Genomic DNA, 23,377 nt, shown 5'->3' on the forward strand with positions numbered 1-23,377 from the left:
CGGGGCATGGAGTGGGAAGGTGATCTTCCCCCGGATTTGGGCTGCCCAGTGGCCAGATTCTTCTCCAACTGTCCCGGGCTGAACTTCCCTTGGCATCCGCATCATTCCACCATCGCTAGTCTGCCAGTGTCTGCTGGTGTGCTCCTCTTCTCCTCTCAACATCCAGCTGCTTGTGTCTGTGCCCGCTAAGGTCTCAAGTTCATATGGGTACAGAATGGGGGGCGTGGTGGGCCAGAGTGGTCTTGGAAAATGCAACATTTGGGCCCAAAAACAGGAGTTCCTATTCTCACTTAGATCCATGGGCACAGGCCAGAGGATGGACCCCTCGCCAGGAACCCTGCCCTTCTCTACCCAGCATTTCCCTGCCCCTCTCCCATACCAATGATATCCTTCTCATAAGGTAAAACATCCCACCATCGCGTTTCCGGGTTTGGGATTTAACTGGGCCCTGGTGCTTTTTCCTTTGGCTCCAACTCACCTGATTTCATGTCCCTCCCTCAGCTGATCCAGACAGTGAGTGCGGTGGACCAAGATGACCCACGCAATGGTCAGCATTTCTACTACAGCTTGGCTCCTGAGGCTGCTAACAACCCCAACTTTACCATAAGGGACAACCAAGGTAATCAGGTGGATGGTTGGCTATCTATGCTTTTCTACAGCATAGGCCAGCTACTTTGGGTTACTGTCTTATGCAAACAGTATCAAAGGCTACCTGTTCCTTACCAGCAGGGAGGATGTTAATAATTCAGTGTATTTTTTTTTTTTTTTTGAGATGGGGTCTATGTTGGCCAGGATGGTCTTGAACTCTTGGCTTCAAGCAGTCCTCCCATCTCAGCCTCCCAAAGTGCTAGGATTACAGGCATGAGCCACTGTGCCCAGCCTCACAGTGTCTTTTAAAGTTTTGTTTCAGAACAACAAACACAGAGAACCCTTTGCCAACTCTAAAACTCATTCAGTCAGTAAGTCGACAGATGTTTACTGAGTGCCTGTCCCGTGCCAGAAACACTGCAAAGCACAGAGGCAAAATCCTTCATTCCCACTGGTAGCAGCCCTGTTCATATGTTCTGTAACAACGGGAAAAATCTGAGAAAGACAGAAAGTGATCTAGGATAAAAAATAAAATAAAATAAAATAAAAAACCCCTGGGGGCACATTTCTAGGCAGAGATCAAAGCAGGAAACAGTAAAAAGCTCTCCAAACAAAAAGGAGACAAGGATAATAGAGATAACAAAGGGCAAATACAGGACCATAAACACAGTTTTGGCACTGAAACAGCTTTATTACTTTAGAATGATTTAGAGAAATACTTTCAGGTAGGGTTCCCTATCCATAAACTGCCCCCCGCTATAGCTTTGATGGAACAGAATTCTAGGCCCCTCTTTTCCAACAAGCATTCAGACCAGCTAAGGGGCTCATAGACCCAGCACACACTTCTTTGGGCACAGATGGGAAAAGGAAGGACTTTTGTTCTGTAGCCAGATGATTTGCTTCAAAAGAAAAAAAAAAGGTCAGGGCAATGGAAAAAATAAGTTAAACTGTCAAATGAACCTCATCTGTTGTTAACTCTGCTGCCAGCTAGCCAGCTGACCCTGGGAAGGTCATCACTTCTCGAGACTGCAGTAGCCTCATTTTCATTCCGATTCTAAAATATTAATTGCCGATTTGTAAAAATCTAAGCAAAGGGCAACAAAAAGTCATGATTAGGTTAGGCACGCCTGATTTTAGTTTCAATCATCAATTATTTGAGATTAAAAGTATTACTTCAACCCCACATGACAGTTTTCTGCTGTAAAACTTGAGAATCTCAAACCTGTTTTCTTCTAAATGGGAAAGCATTCTTCTAAGTCATCCCTTCAACCTCCTACATGTCATCATAAAAATACTATAATAATTCTGGAAGCAACGGTAATATGAATTATAAAGGCAGAAATACTTCAATTAAATATCCTGAAGTTTTTATTGGGTCACAATTTTGAACTATTCATTTATCTGCTTCATAGGGAAACTATTCCCGCAAAAAGTGCTTTCAACCTAGGATTGGCTTTACAAAGGCAACCCTGGGGGGGGAAAAATAACACATTGTAACACATTATATTTTTTCTTCAACTGTTCAGCTAAGCTATCATTCTAATGAGTGAAACAAAATGCAGCAAAATGCTGCAAATTTCTTAAAGAGGACTTTGGGCACCAATTTATGGAACCAATTCCTTAAAAAGATGGGCCACCGGCACTGGATGACTATAGTAAGACGTGACTCATCTCGTGGAAGGTTTCCCAAAACAGAAGTCAGCACATCTTCAACAGAAAGCATGAACTCTTAATCTCCAAATGACAATTTATCTCACGAGTATCCTTTACTGAGGCTCATTTTAAAACTGAACAAGTCTAGGCACAGTGGCTCATGCCTGTTACTCCAACACTTTGGGAGGCTGAGGCAGGAGAACTGCTTGATACCAAGAGTTCAAGACCAGCCTGGGCAACACAGCAAGACCCTGTCTCTGAAAAACATATTTTAAAAATTAGCCAGGCATGGTCGCACACACCTGTAGTCCCAGCTAGTTGGGAGCCTGGGACAGGAGGGTCACCTGAGGCCAGGAGTTTGAGATCAGCCTGAGCAACACACCAAGACCCCATCCCTAACAATTTTTTTTAATTAGCCAGACATGGTGGCATGCACCTGTAGTCCCAGCTACTTGGGAGGCTAAGGTGGGAGGATCACTTGAGCCCAGGAGTTCAAGGCTGCAGTGAGCTATGATCAGACCACTGTACTCCAGACTGGGTGACAGAGTAAGATCCTGTCTCTAAAAAAAGCCACCACAACAAAAACTGACTAATATAGGGCAGATCTACTGTCAACTACCTCTGTTCCTGTGCCTGAAACATGATGTCCTTTTATGAACACAACAGGGCACTATCTCCAGTAAAGCCTTTTTCTACTTTTCAGCCCCAAAACATTATGAAAAGAATTATGTATATATAGTACTTTACAGTTTCAAAGTATTTTCCCATACCTTATTTGATATTTACAATAATTCTGTGAGGCTTTAAGGAAGTTATTAATCCCTCTGATTCTTATTGTCCCATCTGATAGATGAGGAAAGTAAGCAAATGGCCCAAGACCAGAGTCAATAAGCTGAATAAGCATTAAAATTGGGATTAGAAATTGAGTCCTGTTTTACCATGCTCCTCCACTACACCCCCGCCCCCCCCACACAGTGTTCTGTGTCACCTTAGGAAAAAATGCTGTTTCCAAATAAGTTACTAAAGTCCTCATTATTACATTCAACAAAAATTTTCCAAGTGGCTACTATATGCAAGGCCCCTTCCAGCACTGGACTCAGCAATGTGATGCTCTGATATTTTTCTTTAATCTTAAATAATTCTTAGATCAAGAAACATATATATCGTAGGTATAATACTTTTATGAATTTCGGCTCTAGTCAGACTTTCTAAAAGACTCATGACCTCACCTGGATTAAACCAAAAAAATTAAAAAAAAGTTCTGATTAGAGAAAAACCTGCTTTCTGAAAAAACAAGCAATTAAAACTACAAAGTGGAATTGATAGTATTTAGCTATTAAGTCTGGAACACAGGCGCACAGGTTGTTTGGTAGGTGGAAATATGAATATAATCCTCAGGTTGGCATCCTTTCTCCACTGAGAAGAAAATAAGAGGTAGCCTGTATCAAAGCAGGAAGAGGTTATGCTTATCTGAATTTTTTTGACAGTTAATATTACTAAACTAAATAAGCAGTTATATAGCACAATGGAACGTGTACATGTTTTGGAGCCAGAGAGACCAGAATTCAAATCCCAGCTCTGCTACTAACTAGGTTAGTGGCTTCAAACAAATAATAAAATCACTCTAGGCCTTACTTCTATTTCTGAAAAGGAGTAAGATTATTACTATGTCCAAATTGTGAAGATTGAGTGAGATACTGCATGCAAAGTGCAGGTACATAGCACATGAGCCTTTAGTAACAATAGCTGTTAGCATAAAAAGCAGAGTGGAGGAGGAAAAGTTAATTAAGGGGTAATGTGTTACTCAGAATAGCCCAGGTTATGCTACGGGAACTACCACGAAAATCTCAGTGGCTTAGCACAACTACAGTTAATTTCTTGCTCACATACAGCCTACTGTGGGTCTGAGCTCAGCGTCCCAGGCCGCCCCGCTCTGCATCTCACACCCTGTGGTTCTTTCTCAGTAACTACAGCAAGGAAAGAGCATGGAGACTTATACACCAGCTCATACAGACTTCTGCCTAGAAGTAACACAAATCACTATTGCTCATCAACTAAAGCAAATCACACAGACATACCTACATTTAAGAGGATAGAAAAGTGTAATTCTTTATTATGTCCAAAATCGGAAGAAGAACCAGAAATATTGATAATCACTAATAATGTTTTCTTAGGTTAGGCTCTCAGAATTTTTTGTGATGTTCTAGACTCTTTCCTATGAAATATGAAACACATCCATGGGACCTCTGTGTTGGTGGTATTAGCTTTGAGAATCACTTCTTGCATGTCCTACTACATCTCTCAAATTTTTCCTCTGCTGAAAATAATCTGAGCTTTGCAAAAGTATATCTACTTTAGAATTCAAACCTATGCCAGGAAACTTCAGAACGTAGATTTTTAAAAATGAAAACTCCCACAACACAATATGTGAATATAAATGTAAACACACACGTACACATCCCAACTTTGTAGAAAATATCTAATAATTTGACGAATCCCCTTTAAAACTGGAGGAAAGATTTCTAGTATTGATCAGTAACAAAGTTTCACCAAGTTCATTTTAACTGCTTAAAGTGAGACCACCAACCCAGGAGAAATAACAAGGTGTGTCATATGATTAGGGGATTTCAAAGAAGCTTCTACTAAACGAGCAGGTTCTTTAGGAAACACAGGAGGTGGTGACTGCATTTCAGAGGCATAAAAGAAAATAGTAAAAGACGTGAATTCCAGACAAAGTGGCAAAAATAAGTAATCTGCCACAGTCACACAGGCTCCTCAGCATTCTTTTCCTGGAGGCGCAAAGCAGCACTGGGGCCTTGGCAAGCTGCTGAGCAGGAACAAACAGGGACCACGAGTCACCAGTGATTGTTCTTTTCTGTCAAGCTTTCCCAGGGACATTTTTGCTAGATCTGAAGTCTGACAGTTTGCCTTGGGCACTTTATGTCACAAAGGATAAGACAGACTCAAAAAAAAGAGGCTTTCTCTTCTTAGGCCTCAGGGTTTTGCCTAAAAGCAAGCAAAAAGCATGGTTTCTGAATCCAAATGCTGATCCAGGCAAACCCGCCATGGTTGACCACTACCAGGGAACATCTGACTATCCTCTTTCCTTCCTACACCCTGCCCCTGCCCCCCTGCTTTCCTCAATCCAAGAAATTAATTCATCTTCCCTTTTCCAATCCTGGAACCCCTCCTTCTTTCAGATAACACAGCACGGATTCTAACCAGGAGGTCTGGTTTCCGGCAGCAGGAGCAGAGTGTCTTTCACCTGCCTATCCTGATAGCAGATAGCGGGCAGCCCGTGCTGAGCAGCACAGGCACACTGACCATCCAAGTGTGCAGCTGTGACGACGACGGCCACGTCATGTCCTGCAGCCCAGAGGCCTACATGCTCCCAGTCAGTTTGAGCCGGGGCGCCCTCATTGCCATCCTCGCCTGCATCTTTGTCCTCTTAGGTGAGTAAGGGGCTGCTTTCCCTTCTGTGGAGTCCTGCCAGTGCTCACTCAGACATCTGTTCATTACCTTCCTGACACAGCTATTCAGAACTGGTCTTCCACACCTTGCTTACTCAAAAGATGGTAGAGTGAGGCTGCAAAAAACAGTAAAGAAATTGAGGACAGTCCCTTCTTTGAGGTGTCTGTGGCAAGATCAAAGCACATATACTTATAAAGTATCTACTATGAGCTGGGGCACCACACAAGGTGCTAGGATTAATAAAACAGACAAGTCCTGGCCTTCCTGAGTTTACTTCAGAACAAAGCAGGTTCATTTTGACATCATAGAATCAAAATTACAATTTAGACAGGATTTGATGATCACCTCTTCTAACCCCTTCATTTAAGTAGTAGCTAAGTCACAAACGGGTAAGTGACAGGCTCAAAACCAAAGTCAGAGGCACAGCCAGGGCTGAAATGCAGGCAGGCCATATACACTGGGCACCCCTGTGGCTCAAAGGCACTGCCTTTCTCCTAAATGCTCATCCCGATTCTGGAGGTGGTATTACAGGAAGGGAAGAGGGATAAGGTATCCTGGTTGGAAAAGTGACAGGGATAGATGCCACTTCAAACAGGGTAGTCAGGGAATCCCTTACTGATAAGACCTTTGAGCAGAGAGCTGAAGGAAGTGTTGGTGTGAACCACACAGATTTCTGGAAAATAAGCTGTTTGGGGTGATTAGTACCCCTCCCAGGCACCATGGCCATCCAACCAGGAACAGTGACTAAACAGGGTCAGTCTGCCTCTGCTGATGAAATAAGGGCATAACAGGCTAGTAGTGGCAGAACACTACTGGGGTAAGGAACCCTTCCTTCTTCCTCTCAAGTCATACTGCAAGGTGGCTCCCCAACTCCCTGGTATGTAAGGCCATCCTTGCAATTCTTTTCTAATTCCACACTCAAAAACAGTGAAACAAAAACACCTAAACCAACTCTTGCAAAAAAGAAAGTATCTGTACATATATCCTTGCTCTTCTTATTGAACTAATCTATAGCATATATATCATGCTTAGAGAAAAACAGATTTAGTAGATACTAGTATTATTCAATACAAAAGAAGTCCGAGTTTTCTGAGGGAAAAAGCCCTGAGGATTGAAATTAGAATAGAGGTACAGATATTCATATACACCCTTGATCCCAAGTTCACCTCTATACCAAGAGACAGACCAAAGAAAGAAGTTCCTGTGTAAAATGTCAACACTTGATTTTCTAGGTAGGTCCGTACAATGTGCTTCTCAAAATACATTTAAAAATACAACATGTGGTTTAATTTTGTTGTTTTAGTTCAGTCCTACGTAAAGAGAGGAAGAGTATAAATAAGTAACCTTTCTAAGTTCTTGGATCCCTGTGTCAGAGAAAATTGTTATGGTTTCTGGTCCCTGACTGCATTGACAAGTAAAACCTCCCTGCAATTCCTTGAGTTTCCATAAGGTGGCATTGGGAGTCCTTTAGCACAGAAGTGGACGACCTGTAAGAGGCCTTTGAAGAAACTTGTTCCTGGGAGGAATTTCCAGACTGGCTGTCCTGACTTCTATCTTTGGAAAATGTCGAAGTTAAAAGTTCACCCTGGCCCACAAAAAGCCATCATTACAGAAATACTGATTTAAAGAGACTGGCTTGGAGAGGCTCTCAAGTTAAAAATGGTGTGCAAGGGACAATTTATTTTATCCCTTCCCACCCACGATGATGTCTTGTCTTTTAAACTGTACAGAAAAAGTAAACAGTTTTCAGGAGCTAAATTGAGCAGAGCTGTCATAAAATCCTCACAGTTTTAAGTACCCTTACTTCTAAGAGTACACATCCCACATTAAAAATAATTCATCAAACTTTAAGATTTGACTTGCATTTGTTAACAAAATACTATATTTTATAGACAACTAAATAAATTAATTCTGACTTCCTGGGTTTTTTTTTTCATGTCTCATATATGTATCTAGTGCCTAGAAAATCTCATAAGCTCTACGCACCGTGCCTATAGTACACGAAGAATAAACCATCCCTAGACCTAATTCTCTTCTGTCAGAGAAGCCTTTCAGCTGAATAAGACCATTTTCCTCAAAATCTGATTTTCAGGGCATTATGTAATATTTGTTATCTAATATTTGTTATTTACCTAATTAGATTACCTAAAAAAAAAAAGACGTAGCTGTCTTTATTTTTCAAGAGACGGACGAGTTCTATATAAACGGCCTAATTCTCTGTGACCATCAGAATTCTCTGCAGCAAGGTATTCAAAAGACTTCCAATTTTGCTTCCTAGCGTTATCCGAAATACCGCCCCTACCACTTCAAGGTCACCTCTGTGAAGCCCTACCCAGTCTCCCAGGTAAAATTCACTGGCCCTGCCTCTGTACTCTCCCAGTGACACCTGGGGCTCTAACAGCCCTTATCACTGTCTGACTTGCATTAATTATCAGCATCCATAATCTCCTTAAATTACAAGCTCACAAGAGCAGAATCCATGTCACACTCAATATTGTTTCCCCATTGCTTAGCATAGAGGATTAAAAATATTTGGGTTTAATAACTTTACTGAATCCTGCAAACACAGCATGCTCACTTCGAATCTCACGTCTCCGACCTGCATCAATCCAAATCACACTCCAACCTTTCATGCTCGATTCAAGCCCACGCTTCCTTAGAGTCCTATTAGTCTCTTTTTCTCTAGGAATCCCACCCTCCTTTCAGTCCACGCCTCGTATTTTTGCACACAGGGAAAATACACACGAGCATATCATCGTTTCCTGTGTATGTTTTGTCACCAAAGCTATCTGGGAAAATATTACGTGTTAATGTCATTAATTGCAATTTATAAAAAAGCACATCTACATTCAAAAAAATTTTTAAATCATTGTTGTGAGTTTTATTAGTCTGTATTCTTTTACTGCATGTATGAATGTACTCCACTTTCTCCCCTTGGATAAACTGGGGTCTTATTTTGCAGTGCTGTCAAAACTGTCACTGTTCACCAGCTATAACAAAGCACACCAGAAAAAAAAAAAAATCAATAGCAGTTCTACAGCTAAAACCTCAACACTCTTCCTGGAAAACGTTTTCAGAGAGATAAATAGCTCAATGGGATTATCTCCATCTCTCCTTTAAACCCCAGCGAACACATTCTAGGGGGGAAAAATGCATTTGTTGGGATAAAATTTTATCCAAACCTGCAAGGGCACATCTAACAGTGTGGTGTTTCTTTGATAACATGATGAATTATATAAAAGGCCACTGCTCATTCTCTGCCTTCCATAAATACCCTTGGGTCCAGAAAGCCACAACCACTTCTTTAATGAAAGGCTTCTCTGAGGAACCTGAGTTTATTGGACCCCAGGGATCACTTATGTTCTGTTGTTTTTTAGAGGTATAAAAAGACTACAACTTTGGTGCACACTTAGTATGTGTGTCTCTATGCATATTAAGATATGATTATATACAGAGTAGAATCCTATTAAGATGCTAATATACGGAAGCAGAATTCCACCTACATAATAAGACTTTCACATTATAAGAGAATGTATATTTATCATCATATAAACAGAGCACGTGATCTGGTCCTTAGAGTATGTTGGTCCATAGCAGGCCTTTGTGCATTGTTAGTGGGATTTTAAATTGGGTGTTAGGTGTAGACACACAATTTCAAAACAGCAAGCTGATGCTAAGCGACTATATGCAACTTTTTCTAAGTAAACCATTTGAAGAAATACAGGGCTTCGTTGTCCACAACCTGACTTACAGAAAGAGAACAAAGTGGACTTAAATTAGAACTCCCCGAGGTTTCAGGTATCCAAAAGCTATCTCTGAGCCCTCCACTCGGTAGCCCTTCCCCTATCCGTGGTGGATCAAGGCTATTTCTAGTCACCGCACACACAGCCACATCTCCTCGGTAAACACACTCTCCTTTTTGTTCCTGGCAGTGCTGGTGTTGCTCATTTTGTCCATGAGGCGGCACCGGAAGCAACCATACATCATCGACGACGAGGAAAACATCCACGAGAACATCGTCCGCTACGACGACGAGGGCGGCGGCGAGGAGGACACCGAGGCCTTCGACATCGCGGCCATGTGGAACCCCCGGGAGGCGCAGGCGGGGGCCGCCCCCAAGACGCGGCAGGACATGCTGCCCGAGATCGAGAGCCTCTCCCGCTACGTGCCTCAGACGTGCGCAGTGAACAGCACCGTCCACAGCTACGTGCTGGCCAAGCTCTACGAGGCCGACATGGACCTGTGGGCGCCGCCCTTCGACTCCCTCCAGACGTATATGTTCGAGGGGGACGGCTCTGTGGCGGGGTCGCTGAGCTCCCTGCAGTCGGCCACGTCGGACTCGGAACAGAGCTTCGACTTCCTGACGGACTGGGGGCCCCGCTTCCGGAAGCTGGCCGAGCTCTACGGGGCGTCGGAGGGACCCGCGCCGCTGTGGTGACGGAAGCCAGGAGGCAGGCGCGCGTCCAAATCCAGACGTTCTCCGCGGGTGCTCCGCGGACAAGGTGCAGCCAACCACACGAGCAATACTGTGCTGGAGAGTGAGAATGGGGGTGAGCAGGCGAACAGAGCTCTCTCTGGATCAGCTTTACTTGGGTAGATTAAGTTAAATAAGCAAAAGGAAACCCAGAAGGAAGAGGGCAGAATCTTTAATTACCTTTTTTTCTTTTCTTTTTGATTTTTCTGACACTGTGTGCGAAGGCTTGGAGTCCAAGGTGTTCTGACAAGGGTGGCTTTTCTCTGCCATTCGCTAAGGCCTTTGTCACTTTTCCACCACAGAAAGGCTCTGGCCTTGGATACAGAGATGCCAATTGAAAGCAGAAAGTTCTACTCTCGTATCTGTTTTTTATCTTATCTTATTCTCCATTTAAGAGTTTTGCTGGCTCAAACCACAGAAACCAACCCACAAGAAAGAACAAAAAACTTGTTACTCAGTGAAATTAACCTACTTGTTCTGGGATGGATGGAATTTCCCGTAACCCTTTTGAGACAAGGTTAAGACTGAATCAGCCTTGCATGGGGGTGGATGGGTGGGAGGGTGGGTGAAGGAAGAGACATTGACTTTATGCTCAAGTTTAGTGGCTGAACCAAGAGATGTTGGCATTACAGCTCATCCAACGCCATCAAGTTAGAGTGCTCGTGTCTCCTCTCAGCTCTTTAACTGTGCCCCTGCAAAATTGTTCAGAATGAAACCAGAAAAATCTGCCTCTTTTGCACTGTAGATGTCTCTTCCATGTGCCAAATGTGGAGATTAGATGCTACAAATGAAAGCCAAATAAAAAAGAAGTATCTGACAAAAGCATGGGTTAGAGGGCTTTCCTAATCTGTGTGAGGTCAATCCAAGGGATGTTTACATACTGTAGATAACCTACTTGAACAAAAATCAGTATTATAGAGAATAAATGGATGTAAGAAAATTACATGTACAAGTTTTGTATATTTGTTAATAATTTTGGTAATAAATATGATGTACTGCATCTCAGTACCTTAGCACTTCTTTTAATAAAAGTTAAATAGAAGGAAAAGTCTACTGTGAATTTGTTTAATTGCTGAACAGGTAGAAGATGACTTTGTAATCCTGATCTAGCCTCAGGCTCCCGGGGTTGGGGCTAATTTGTAAGGCAAAAGCAATGGAAAAGAAGTGTGAGGCTGCATTCTATTTCAGTCGCTAACCGTATGAACATTATGGTTCAAACTGTTAAGCTTTTAATGAACACCCTTCATTTCTTCATCCCTGAAAAGAGCAAAGGGTGGTTTGGTAATATCAACTATACAATGGTGAATTTAGCCCATATTTTTCATTTTGCAAAAGGTTATTACACATAGCCCCCAATGAGGCAGGCTACTGTGCTACTTACATCTCTATTTCATTGGCAAATTGAGCTCACAGATGGTTGAAACCATATTTTATTCATCTTTCCTTTTGCTACAATAGCTAGCATACTCTTCTGCATACAGTAGGTGCTTAACACTTCTTGGCTACATGATGGGAGGGATCTCTATTTGACATTCTATTACTAAAAAATATTTTACACAACTATCCTCACAATTGAGGACAAATTGTGAACAAAATCATTCCCTGAGAGCCTTGATTATAGCAACAGTTCTTAAATTTTAATGTATCAGAATCACTTGAAGAAATTGTTAAACTACCTCACCCCTAGAATTTATGATTCAGTCGATTTGGGGCAGTTTGTATTTCTAACATGTTCCCAGGAGATGCTGATGCTGCTGGTGCAGGAACCACATTTTGAAAACCTCTGATATGTAGTTACTCACTCTCTAACACATGAAGATTAAACTATGTCCCCATCTGTACTGGGTCCCATCTTCCTGCAGAGTGGTGTTGTGAATTGTTTTCTCAGTAAAACATGAACAGTTTACAGAAATGTATGAGAAAGCTGATGAGGGTCTGGGAGGCAGTAGGATGTGCTTTTTTGCATATCACATATTACATGGTACCATTACATGGTACATTAACAGCCACCAAATTCTCTTCAGCCTTCAGCATACTAACCCTTTCTTCCCATGAAAGGCAGGCAGCTCTCACACATCCTCTTCAAGGATAGAGTGCAATGTAAAAATAAATACATTTAACAAAGCAAAAGAAAAAGCATGGACTTGAGTCCAAACTAGGCTTTACAATATACCAATTATATGGATGTAGGCAAATCAACCTCTATAACATTCTTCCTTCCTACCACAGCCCTGAGGATAATTTTGTGAGTATTTCACTTTGTACTGCTTATGTTACAACTGAGAACAGCTGTTATCCTAACCACAGGGGGTTATCATGCCCCACATCCTGCAAATGTGGTCCCCATGATATTGGGCATGAAGTGATTAAACAAAATCTCCTGAATCTTCTGGTCCCTGGGAGGATATTTAACGGTGTAATACAGGAAGCGTGATTGAAGCACAAAATAGATCTATTTCAGCGTCATACTCTAAGCTAAGAGATTCCCACTCCAAATGAGTTTTAAAATTCCCTTTCTACTGCCACAATGTAATACAAATGCTGATCCCTCTGGGAATAAAGAAAAAGAAAACCATCATCATCTCTATACAGACAATGTGATCAGGTTAGGCCAGAGAGCTGTAAAATTATTCAGCCATTTCTTTGTCAACAGGTATGACAGCTAGCCTATAATTTACATGTTGGAGGGAAACAGGAGAATCTGTAGAAACCAATTGATGAGACTCAATCTGAAAATGTATTCTGAATAAGAACACAAGCAAAGATAAAAATTAGCAATGAAAAATTTGAAAAAGAGAATATCTTAAAAAGAGAATATTCAAGCATGGCATATAGCAAAGACAAACATGGGGTGGTTCACACAAGAAAGAATCTATGAATCCTGAAAATGGAATTCAACAAGTTAAAAATCAGTGCAGGCACATTGATTAAAAGTTGTCATTAATTCACTAATATTGCAGAACTAGGCCTTGATGACAGAATTCACAGTATTTCCATATAGTGCTGGGACTATATGAATGTAGGACAGACACACTTTACAAGCAGTTCTCATTGCAGATTGACTCACTGTCATATCCATTTGTCATTTTTACAATAAAGAACCTTCAACAGATTATTATATATAAATATCTGGAATGGGGAAGCTTCTGCTTTATTCTTAAAGATCAAGTTTCTGATAGAGGAAGTCGATAAAATTAGGCCAAGTGGTCTTCTTTTATTTTTTATTTTTTTAAGTTATACTTTAAGTTCTAGGGTACATGTGCACAACGTGCAGGTTTGTTACATATGTGTATATGTGCCATGTTGGTGTGCTGCACCCATTAACTCTTCATTTTCATTAGGCATTTCTCCTAATGCTATCCCTCCCCCCTCCCCCCACCCCACGACAGGCCCTGGTGTGTGATGATCCCCACCCTGTGTCCAAGTGTTCTCATTGTTCAATTCCCACCTATGAGTGAGAACATGCGGTGTTTGGTTTTCTGTCCTCGCGAAACGTTGCTCAGAATGATGGTTTCCAGCTTCATCCATGTCCCTACAAAGGACATGAACTCATCATTTTTCGTGGCTGCATGGTATTCAATGGTGTATATGTGCCACATTTTCTTAATCCAGTCTATCATTGATGGACATTTGGGTTGGTTCCAAGTCTTTGCTATTGTGAATAGTGTCACAATAAACATATGTGTGCATGTGTCTTTATAGCAGCATGATTTATAATCCTTTGGGTATATACCCAGTAATGGGATTGCTGGGTCAAATGGTATTTCTGGTTTTAGATCCTTGAGGAATCGCCACACTGTCTTCCACAATGGTTGAACTAGTTTACACTCCCACCAACACTGTAAGAGTGTTACTATTTCTCCATATCCTCACCAGCACCTGTTGTTTCCTGACTTTTTAATGATCGCCATTCTTACTGGTATGAGATGGTATCTCATTGTGGTTTTGGTTTGCATTTCTCTGAGGGCCAGTGATGATGAGCATTTTTTCATGTGTCTGTTGGCTGCATAAATGTCTTCTTTTGAGAAATGTCTGTTCATATCCTTCGCCCACTTTTTGATGGGGTTGTTTGATTTTTTCTTGTAAATTTGTTTAAGTTCTTTGTAGATTCTGGATATCAGCCCTTTGTCAGATAGGTAGATTGCAAAAATGTTCTCCCATTCTGTAGGTTGCCTGTTCACTCTGATGGTAGTTTCTTTTGCTGTGCAGAAGCTCTTTAGTTTAATTAGATCCCATTTGTCAATTTTGGCTTTTGTTGCCATTGCTTTTGGTGTTTTAGTTATGAAGTCCTTGCCCATGCCTATGTCCTGAATGGTATCGCCTAGGTTTTCTTCTAGGGTTTTTATGGTTTTAGGTCAATATTTAAGTCTTTAATCCATCTTGAATTAAATTTTGTACAAGGTGTAAGGAAGGGATCCAGTTTCAGCTTTCTACATATGGCTAGCCAGTTTTCCCAGCACCGTTTATTAAATAGGTAATCCTTTCCCAATATCTTGTTTTTGTCCAGTTTGTCAAAGATCAGGTGGTTGTAGATGTGTGGTATTATTTCTGAGGGCTCTGTTCTGTTCCATTGGTCTATATCTCTGTTTTGGTACCAGTGCCATGCTGTTTTGGTTACTGTAGCCTTGTAGTATAGTTTAAAGTCAGGTAGTGTGATGCCTCCAGCTTTGTTCTTTTTGCTTAGGATTGTCTTGGCAATGTGGGCTCTTTTTTGGTTCCATATGAACTTTAAAGTAGTTTTTTCCAATTCTGTGAAGAAAGTTATTGGTAGCTTGATGGGGATGGCATTGAATCTATAAATTACCTTATAGATATTTCACGATATTGATTCTCCCTATCCATAAGCTTGGAATGTTCTTCCATTTGTTTGTGTCCTCTTTTATTTTGTTGAGCACTGGTTTGTAGTTCTCCTTGAAGAGGTCCTTCACATGCCTTGTAAGTTGGATTCCTAGGTATTTTATTCTCTTTGAAGCAATTGTGAATGAGACTGCACTCATGATTTGGCTCTCTGTTTGTCTGTTATTGGTGTATAAGAATGCTTGTGATTTTTGCACATTGATTTTGTATCCTGAGACTTTGCTGAAGTTGCTTATCAGTTTAAGGAGATTTTTGGCTGAGACGATGGGATTTTCTAAATATACAATCATGTCATCTGCAAACAGGGACAATTTGACTTCCTCTTTTCCTAATCGAATACACTTTATTTCTTTCTCTTGCCTGATTGCCCTGGCCAGAACTTCCAACATTATGTTGAATAGGAGTGGTGAGAGAGGGCATCCCTGTCTTGTGCCAGTTTTCAAAGGGAATGCTTCCAGTTTTTGCCCATTCAGTATGATATTGGCTGTGGGTTTGTCATAAATAGCTCTTATTATTTTGAGACATGTCCTATCAATACCTAGCTTATTGAGAGTTTTTAGCATAAATGGCTGTTGAATTTTGTCGAAGGCCTTTTCTGCATCTATTGAGTTACTCCTGTGGTTTTTGTCTTTGGTTCTGTTTATATGCTGGATTACGTTTATTGATTTGCATATGTTGAACCAGCCTTGCATCCCAGGGATGAAGCCAACTTGATTGTGGTGGATAAGCTTTTTGATGTGCTGCTGGATTTGGTTTGCCAGTAATTTATTGAGGATTTTTGCATTGACGTTCATCAGGGATATTGGTCTAAAATTCTCTTTTTTTGTTGTGTCTCTGCCAGGCTTTGGTATGAGGATGATGTTGGCCTTATAAAATAAGTTGGGGAAGATTCCCTCTTTTTCTATTGATTGGAAAAGTTTCAGAAGGAATGGTACCAGCTCTTCTTTGTACCTCTGGTAGAATTCGGCTGTGAATCCGTCTGGTCCTGGACTTTTTTTGGTTGATAGGCTATTAATTATTGCCTCAATTTCGGAGCCTGTTATTGTTCTATTCAGAGATTCAACTTCTTCCTGGTTTAGTCTTGGGAGGGTGTATTTGTCCAGGAATTTATCCATTTCTTCTAGGTTTTCTAGTTTATTTGCATAGAGGTGTTTATAGGATTCTCTGATGGTAGTTTGTATTTCTGTGGGATTGGTGGTGATATCCCCTTTATCATTTTTTATTGCATCTATTTGATTCTTCTCTCCTTTCTTCTTTATTAGTCTTGCTAGTGGTCTATTTTGTTGATCTTTTCAAAAAACCAGCTCCTGGATTCATTACTTTTTTTGAAGGGTTTTTTGTGTCTCTATCTCCTTCAGTTCTGCTCTGATCTTAGTTATTTCTTGCCTTTTGCTAGCTTTTGAATGTGTTTGCTCTTGCTTCTCTAGTTCTTGCTTCTCTAGGGTGTTGATTTTAGATCTTTCCTGCTTTCTCTTGTGGGCATTCAGTGCTATAAATTTCGCTCTACACACTGCTTTAAATGTGTCCCAGAGATTCTGGTATGTTGCGTCTTTGTTCTCATTGGTTTCAAAGAACATCTTTATTTCTGCCTTCATTTAATTATGTACCTAGTAGTCATTCAGGAGCAGGTTGTTTAGTTTCCATGTAGTTGTGCAGTTTTGAGTGAGTTTCTTAATACTGAGTTCTAATTTGATTGCACTGTGGTCTGAGAGACAGTTTGTTAAGATTTCTGTTTTTTTTTTATTATTATTATACTTTAAGTTTTAGGGTACATGTGCACATTGTGCAGGTTAGTTACATATGTATACATGTGCCATGCTGGTGCGCTGCACCCACTAACTCATCATCTAGCATTAGGTATATCTCCCGATGCTATCCCTCCCCCCACCCCACAACAGTCCCCAGAGTGTGATATTCCCCTTCCTGTGTCCATGTGATCTCATTGTTCAATTCCCACCTATGAGTGAGAATATGCAGTGTTTGGTTTTTTGTTCTTGCGATAGTTTACTGAGAATGATGGTTTCCAGTTTCATCCATGTCCCTACAAAGGACATGAACTCATCATTTTTTATGGCTGCATAGTATTCCATGGTGTATATGTGCCACATTTTCTTAATCCAGTCTATCATTGTTGGACATTTGGGTTTGTTCCAAGTCTTTGCTATTGTGAATAATGTCGCAATAAACATACGTGTGCATGTGTCTTTATAGCAACATGATTTATAGTCCTTTGGGTATATACCCAGTAATGGGATGGCTGGGTCAAATGGTATTTCCAGTTCTAGATCCCTGAGGAATCGCCACACTGACTTCCACAATGGTTGAACTAGTTTACAGTCCCACCAACAGTGTAAAAGTGTTCCTATTTCTCCACATCCTCTCCAGCACCTGTTGTTTCCTGACTTTTTAATGATTGTTCTTTTACATTTGCTGAGGAGTGCTTTACTTCCAACTATGTGGTCAATTTTGGAATAAGTGCAATGTGGTGGTGAGAAGAATGTATATTCTGTTGATTTGGGGTGGAGAGTGCTGTAGATGTCTATTAGGTCTGCTTGGTCCAGAGCTGAGTTCAAGTCCTGAATATCCTTGTTAACTTTCTGTCTCATTGATCTGTCTAATGTTGACAGTGGGGTGTTAAAGTCTCCCATTATTATTGTGTGGGAGTCTAAGTCTCTTTGTAGGTCTCTAAGAACTTGCTTTATGAATCTGGGTGCTCCTGTATTGGGCGCATATATATTTAGGATAGTTAGCTCTTCTTGTTGCATTGATACCTTTACCGTTATGTAATGGCCTTCTTTGCCTCTTTTGATCTTTGTTGGTTTAAAGTCTGTTTTATCTGAGACTAGGATTGTAATCCCTGCTTTTTTTGTTGTTGTTGTTTTCCATTTGCTTGGTAGATCTTCCTCCATCCCTTTATTTTGAGCCTATGTGTGACTCTGCACATGAGATGGGTCTGCTGCATACAGCATACTGATGGGTCTTGACTCTTTATCCAATTTGCCAGTCTGTGTCTTTTAATTGGAGCACTTAGTCCATTTACATTTAAGGTTAATATTGTTATGTGTGAATTTGATCCTGTCATTATGATGTTAGCTGGTTATTTTACTCGTTAGTTGATGCAGTTTCTTCCTAGCATTGATGGTCTTTAAATTTGGCATGTTTTTGCAGTGGCTGGTACCGGTTGTTCCTTTCCATGTTTAGTGCTTCCTTCAGGAGCTCTTGTAAGGCAGGCCTGGTGGTGACAAAATCTCTCAGCATTTGCTTGTCTGTACAGGTTTTTATTTCTCCTTCACTTATGAAGCTTAGTTTGGCTGGATATGAAATTCTGGGTTGAAAATTCTTTTCTTTAAGAATGTTGAATGTTGGCTCCCACTCTCTTCTGGCTTGTAGAGTTTCTGCAGAGAGATCTGCTGTTAGTCTGATGGGCTTCGCTTTGTGGGTAACCCGACCTTTCTCTCTGGCTGCCCTTAACATTTTTTCCTTCATTTCAACCTTGGTGAATCTGATAATTATGTGTCTTGGGGTTGCTCTTCTCGAGGAGTATCTTTGTGGCACTCTCTGTATTTCCTGAATTTGAATGTTGGCCTGCCTTTCTAGATTGGGGAAGTTCTCCTGGATAATATCCTGAAGAATGTTTTCCAACTTGGTTCCATTCTCCCCATCACTTTCAGGTACACCAATCAAATGTAGATTTCGTCTTTTCACATAGTCCCATATTTGTTGGAGCTTTGTTCATTTCTTTTTACTCTTTTTTCTCTAAACTTCTCTTCTCACTTCATTTAATTTGATCTTCAATCACTGATACCCTTTCCTCCACTTGATCGAATTGGCTACTGAAGCTTGTGCATGCGTCACATAGTTCTCATGCCATGGTTTTCAGCTCCATCAGGTCATTTAAGGTCTTCTCTATGCTGTTTATTCTAGTTAGCCATTCTTCTAATCTTTTTTCAAGGTTTTTAGCTTCCTTGCGATGGGTCTGAACATCCTCCTTTAGTTAGGAGAAGTTTATTATTACTGATCTTCTGAAGCCTACTTCTGTCAACTCATCAAAGTCATTCTCTGTCCTGCTTTGTTCCATTGCTGGTGACATGCTGCAATACTTCGGAGGAGAAGAGGCTCTCTGGTTTTTAGAATTTTCAGCTTTTCTGCTCTGGTTTCTCCCCATCTTTGTGGTTTTATCTACTTTTGGTTTTTGATGATGGTGACCTACAGATGGGGTTTTGGTGTGGATGTCCTTTTTGTTGATGTTGATGCTATTCCTTTCTGTTTGTTAGTTTTCCTTCTAACAGTCAGGACCCTCAGCTGCAGGTCTGTTGGAGTTTTCTGGAGGTCCACTCCAGACCCTGTTTGCCTGGATATCACCAGCAGAGGCTGCAGAACAGCAAATATTGCAGAACAGCAAATGTTGCTGCCTGATCCTTCCTCTGGAAGCTTCGTCTCAGAGGGGCATCCGGCTATATGAGGTGTCAGTCAGCCCCTACTGGGAGGTGTCTCCCATTTAGGCTACTCAGAGGTCAGGGACCCACTTGAGGAGGCAGTCTGTCTATTCTCAGATCTCAAACTCCATGCTGGGAGAACCACTGCTCTCTTCAAATCTCAGTTGGAAATGCAGAAATCAACCATGTTCTGCGTCACTCATGCAGGGAGCTGTAGACTGGAGCTGTTCCTATTTGGCCATCTTGTAGCTCAGTCGTGGCCCTCTTTTAAAATGATCTTCTGGTGACTTTTTTGTCTCTTGTGATTCATGTTATGCAAAAATACACATGAATACTAATTTATATACTATGTAATTAACTATAACACCAACCCAATTTTTCTTACATCTTTCTTCCAGGGACAGGAAGCTAGCAAATCCTACCTCATTTGTTTGGCCACACTGTTGGTTTTATAAGGATGATCAGATGACTGATGATGAGAGAGTTTCTTCCACTCTATTGCTTTAGCTACTGTGGTCACCTTCCTGGTGCCTGTGATGCCAAGCGCTCTATCTCCTATCCCAGAAAGCCTTACATCACTTATCTGAGAGTAGCCACTCTCAAAAACTGGTACAACTACCCACAGAATCTTCTCTAATTTTTCGGGAGGGCTGGATCCTTGGTCTTTTTTACTGTTATTTCCATTTCTTCCCCTTCTTTCCTATCACCCGTTTCAGTTACCATTGCTGCTGCATAAAAAATTTTTTAATTTAAAAAACTGGTGAAAATGATAACCATTTTATTATACTCATACGTTCTGTGGGTCAGGAATTCAGAAAGGGTGCATCTGACACTTTGTGACACTCTGTCTCTGCTCCACAGTGTCTGGGGTCTCAGCCGGGAAGGGTCAAAGGCTGAGAGTGATTCATGGGATAGGACTTGACACATCCATTGGTTTGTTCACCCATGTCTTGGTGGTTGACACTGATTATCAACAAGGATATCAAATGGAGCAACTGTCAGCCAAACCTTGGTATGTAGCTGCTTGGGCATCCTCCCCAGCATGGAGGCTGAGTTACAAGAGTATAAACATCACAAGAAAACCAAGCAGAAGCTAAATCACCTTTAATGACTTCAGAAGTCATGTAGCATTACCTCTATGGCAGTCACAAGCTTCCCCATGTTGAAGAAGAGGGAATGTGGGCTCCACCTCTCAGTGAGAAGAGCGTCAGAGCTAGATCTATATTATAAGAAATAACGTTGCCCATTGTTGGAAAATACAATCTGCTATATTGTCTTTTCCTTTTTTAATACCCTGCCTCTTTTTCTTACTCCAGGAAATCACTTTTGGTTCCATTCATCATTTCCTTTCTTCCACTCCATTTCTTCATTGTAGAATACATTCTTATTTCCATAGATATATTATTATTCTTTGAAATTCAGCACTCTCCCTACCACAACGTACTTTCAGAAGTAAATGAATATTTCATGAAAACACCTAGCAAAATATCTGATGTATAAGAAGCATTCAATATATATATTTTATTGAGATATAATTGACCTCAATAAAAGGTCAATTGTATTGAATTTTTACTGAGGTATAATAAACTGCACATATCTAAAGCATAGAATTTGTTAAGTTTTGACATATGTGTACACCCATGAAACCACCGCCACAGTCACAATGGTGAGTATACCTGTCACCCCCAAAAGTTTTCTCCTGCTCCTCTGTAACACCTCCCTCCCATCCTGACCTACTCCTCTCCAACCCCAAGCAACTGCTGCTATGCTTTCTACCACTATTGATTGGTTTGCGTTTTCTAGACTTTTATATAAATGGAATCATGCAATAGATACTTTTTTCTTTGATCTCGACTCTTTCACTCATCATAATTATTTTGGTATTCATCAGTGTCATTGTGTGCATCAATAGTTTATTGGGTTTTGTTGCTGAGTAACATTTCATTGTATAGCTATAGGACAATTTGTTTATTGATTTGCATATGGATGGATAATTGGGTTGTTTGCAGTTTTTGGCTATTGTAAGCAAAACTGCTATGAACATTTATGTATGAGTCTTCAAATGGACATATATTTCCTCTTGTTGGTAAATGCCTAGGTGTGGAATGGATGGAATATACAGTAGGTATATGCTTTAAGAAGAAAAAAAAAAACCCTGCAAAACTGCTTTCCAAAGTGTTTTTACCATTTTCTACTCCCACTAGCAATAAATGAAAGTTTCATTTTTTTTACATCCACACCAACACTTGGTGTGGCTGGACTTTTTATAATAGGAGAGTTGCGGCATCTCACTGTGGCTTTAGCTTACAATATCCTAATGACTAATAATGTCGAGCATCTTCGCGTGCTTTTTTGCCATCCATATATCTGCTTTGATGCTGTTTCCAGATGTTTTGTCCATTTTTAATTGGGTTGTTTCTTAGTATTGAGTTCTGAGATTTATTTATATTTTCTGCATACACATTCCTTATAAACTTTATATGTTTTTTATGTTTTAGATGCTTTTTAAAAATTACTTATATGCTTTGCAAAGATATAGTCCCAGTCTGTAGTTTGCATTTTTATTCTCTTAACAATATCTTTGAAAAGTCAGAAGTTTTTGAGTTTGATAACATCCATTTTATCTTTTTTTTTTTCATTTATGGATTGTACCCTTGGCGTCATTTCTAACAAAACTTTATCAAACTCAAGGTCACAAAGTTGTTTTTCTATGTTCTCTCCTGAAAGTTTTGTGTTTTTAGGCTTTACATTTAGGTCTATATTCATTTCTGAGTTTATTTTTGTAGATTGTTAGATATGATCAATGTCCTTTTGTTTTTTATTTTTTATTTTGTTTTGTTTTGCATATGGGTATCCAACTGCTCTGGCACCATTTATTGAAAAGGGCTATCTTTTCTTCACTGCATTGTCTTTGAGCCTTGTTGTGGGTTGAACTGTGTCCTCTAAAAAGATACGTTTAAGTCCTAACACCCAGTATCTGGGAATGTGACCCTATTTGGAAATTGGGTCTTTGTTTATTGACATAAAATAAGATGAGGTCAGGCCGGATTACAGTGGGTCCTAATCCAATGACCAGTATCCTTATAAAAAGAGGGAGATTTGTACACTGAGACAGAGACACAGAGAAGACACCATGTTGACGATGGAGACAGAAATTGGAGTGATGCTGCTACACACCAAGGAAGGCCAAGGACTGTTGGTAATACCAAAAGCTGGGAGGGAGGCCTGGTACAGATTCTCCCCCAACACCTCCAAGAGGAACCATGCCTGTCAACACCTTGACTTCCTACTTCTGGCCTCCAGAACCATGAGATTTTTTAGTCTTCAACTCCTAAGTTCACGGGTACATGTGCAGGATGTACAGTTTTGTTACACAGGTAAATGTGTACCATGCTAGTTTGCTGCACAAATCAACCCATCACCTATGTATTAAGCCCAGCATTCATTTGCTATTCTTCCTAATGTGCTCCCTCCTCCCACCCTCCCCAACAGGCCCTAGTGTGTGTTGTTCTTCACCATGTGTCCATATGTTCTCATCATTCCGCTCCCACTTATAAGTGAGAACATGCAGTGTTTGGTTATCTGTTCCTGCATTAGTTTGCTGAGGATAATGGCTTCCAGCTCCATCTATGTCCCTGCAAAGGACATGATCTAATTCCTTTTTATGACTGCATAGTATTCCATAGAATATATGTACCACATTTTCTTTATCTAGTCTATCATTGATGAGCAGTTGGGTCGATTCCATGTCTTTGCTATTGTGAATAGTGCTGCAATGAACATACATGTGCATGTATCTTTATAAAAGAATGATTTATATTCCTCTGGGTATATACTCAGTAATAGGATTGCTGGGTCAAGTGGTATTTCTGCCTTTAGGTCTTTAAGTAATTGCCAC

General features: G+C 40.6%; 1 protein-coding gene across 1 annotated transcript in view; it reads left to right on the forward strand.

Annotated features, from left to right (window-relative positions):
* CDH20 (cadherin 20) overlaps positions 1-11,129 on the forward strand; it is a 222,093-nt gene extending 210,964 nt beyond the window's left edge. The window contains exons 10-12 of the mRNA XM_003827263.6: positions 502-619; positions 5,442-5,693; positions 9,645-11,129. Of these exons, the coding sequence (XP_003827311.3) occupies positions 502-619; positions 5,442-5,693; positions 9,645-10,150 (876 nt within the window). The 3' untranslated portion in view covers positions 10,151-11,129. The remainder of the gene's footprint in view (positions 1-501; positions 620-5,441; positions 5,694-9,644) is intronic.
* The last annotated feature ends 12,248 nt before the right edge of the window (positions 11,130-23,377 follow it).

The sequence above is a fragment of the Pan paniscus genome, chromosome 17 (assembly GCF_029289425.2).
Source record: "Pan paniscus chromosome 17, NHGRI_mPanPan1-v2.0_pri, whole genome shotgun sequence".
NCBI lineage: Eukaryota > Metazoa > Chordata > Mammalia > Primates > Hominidae > Pan > Pan paniscus.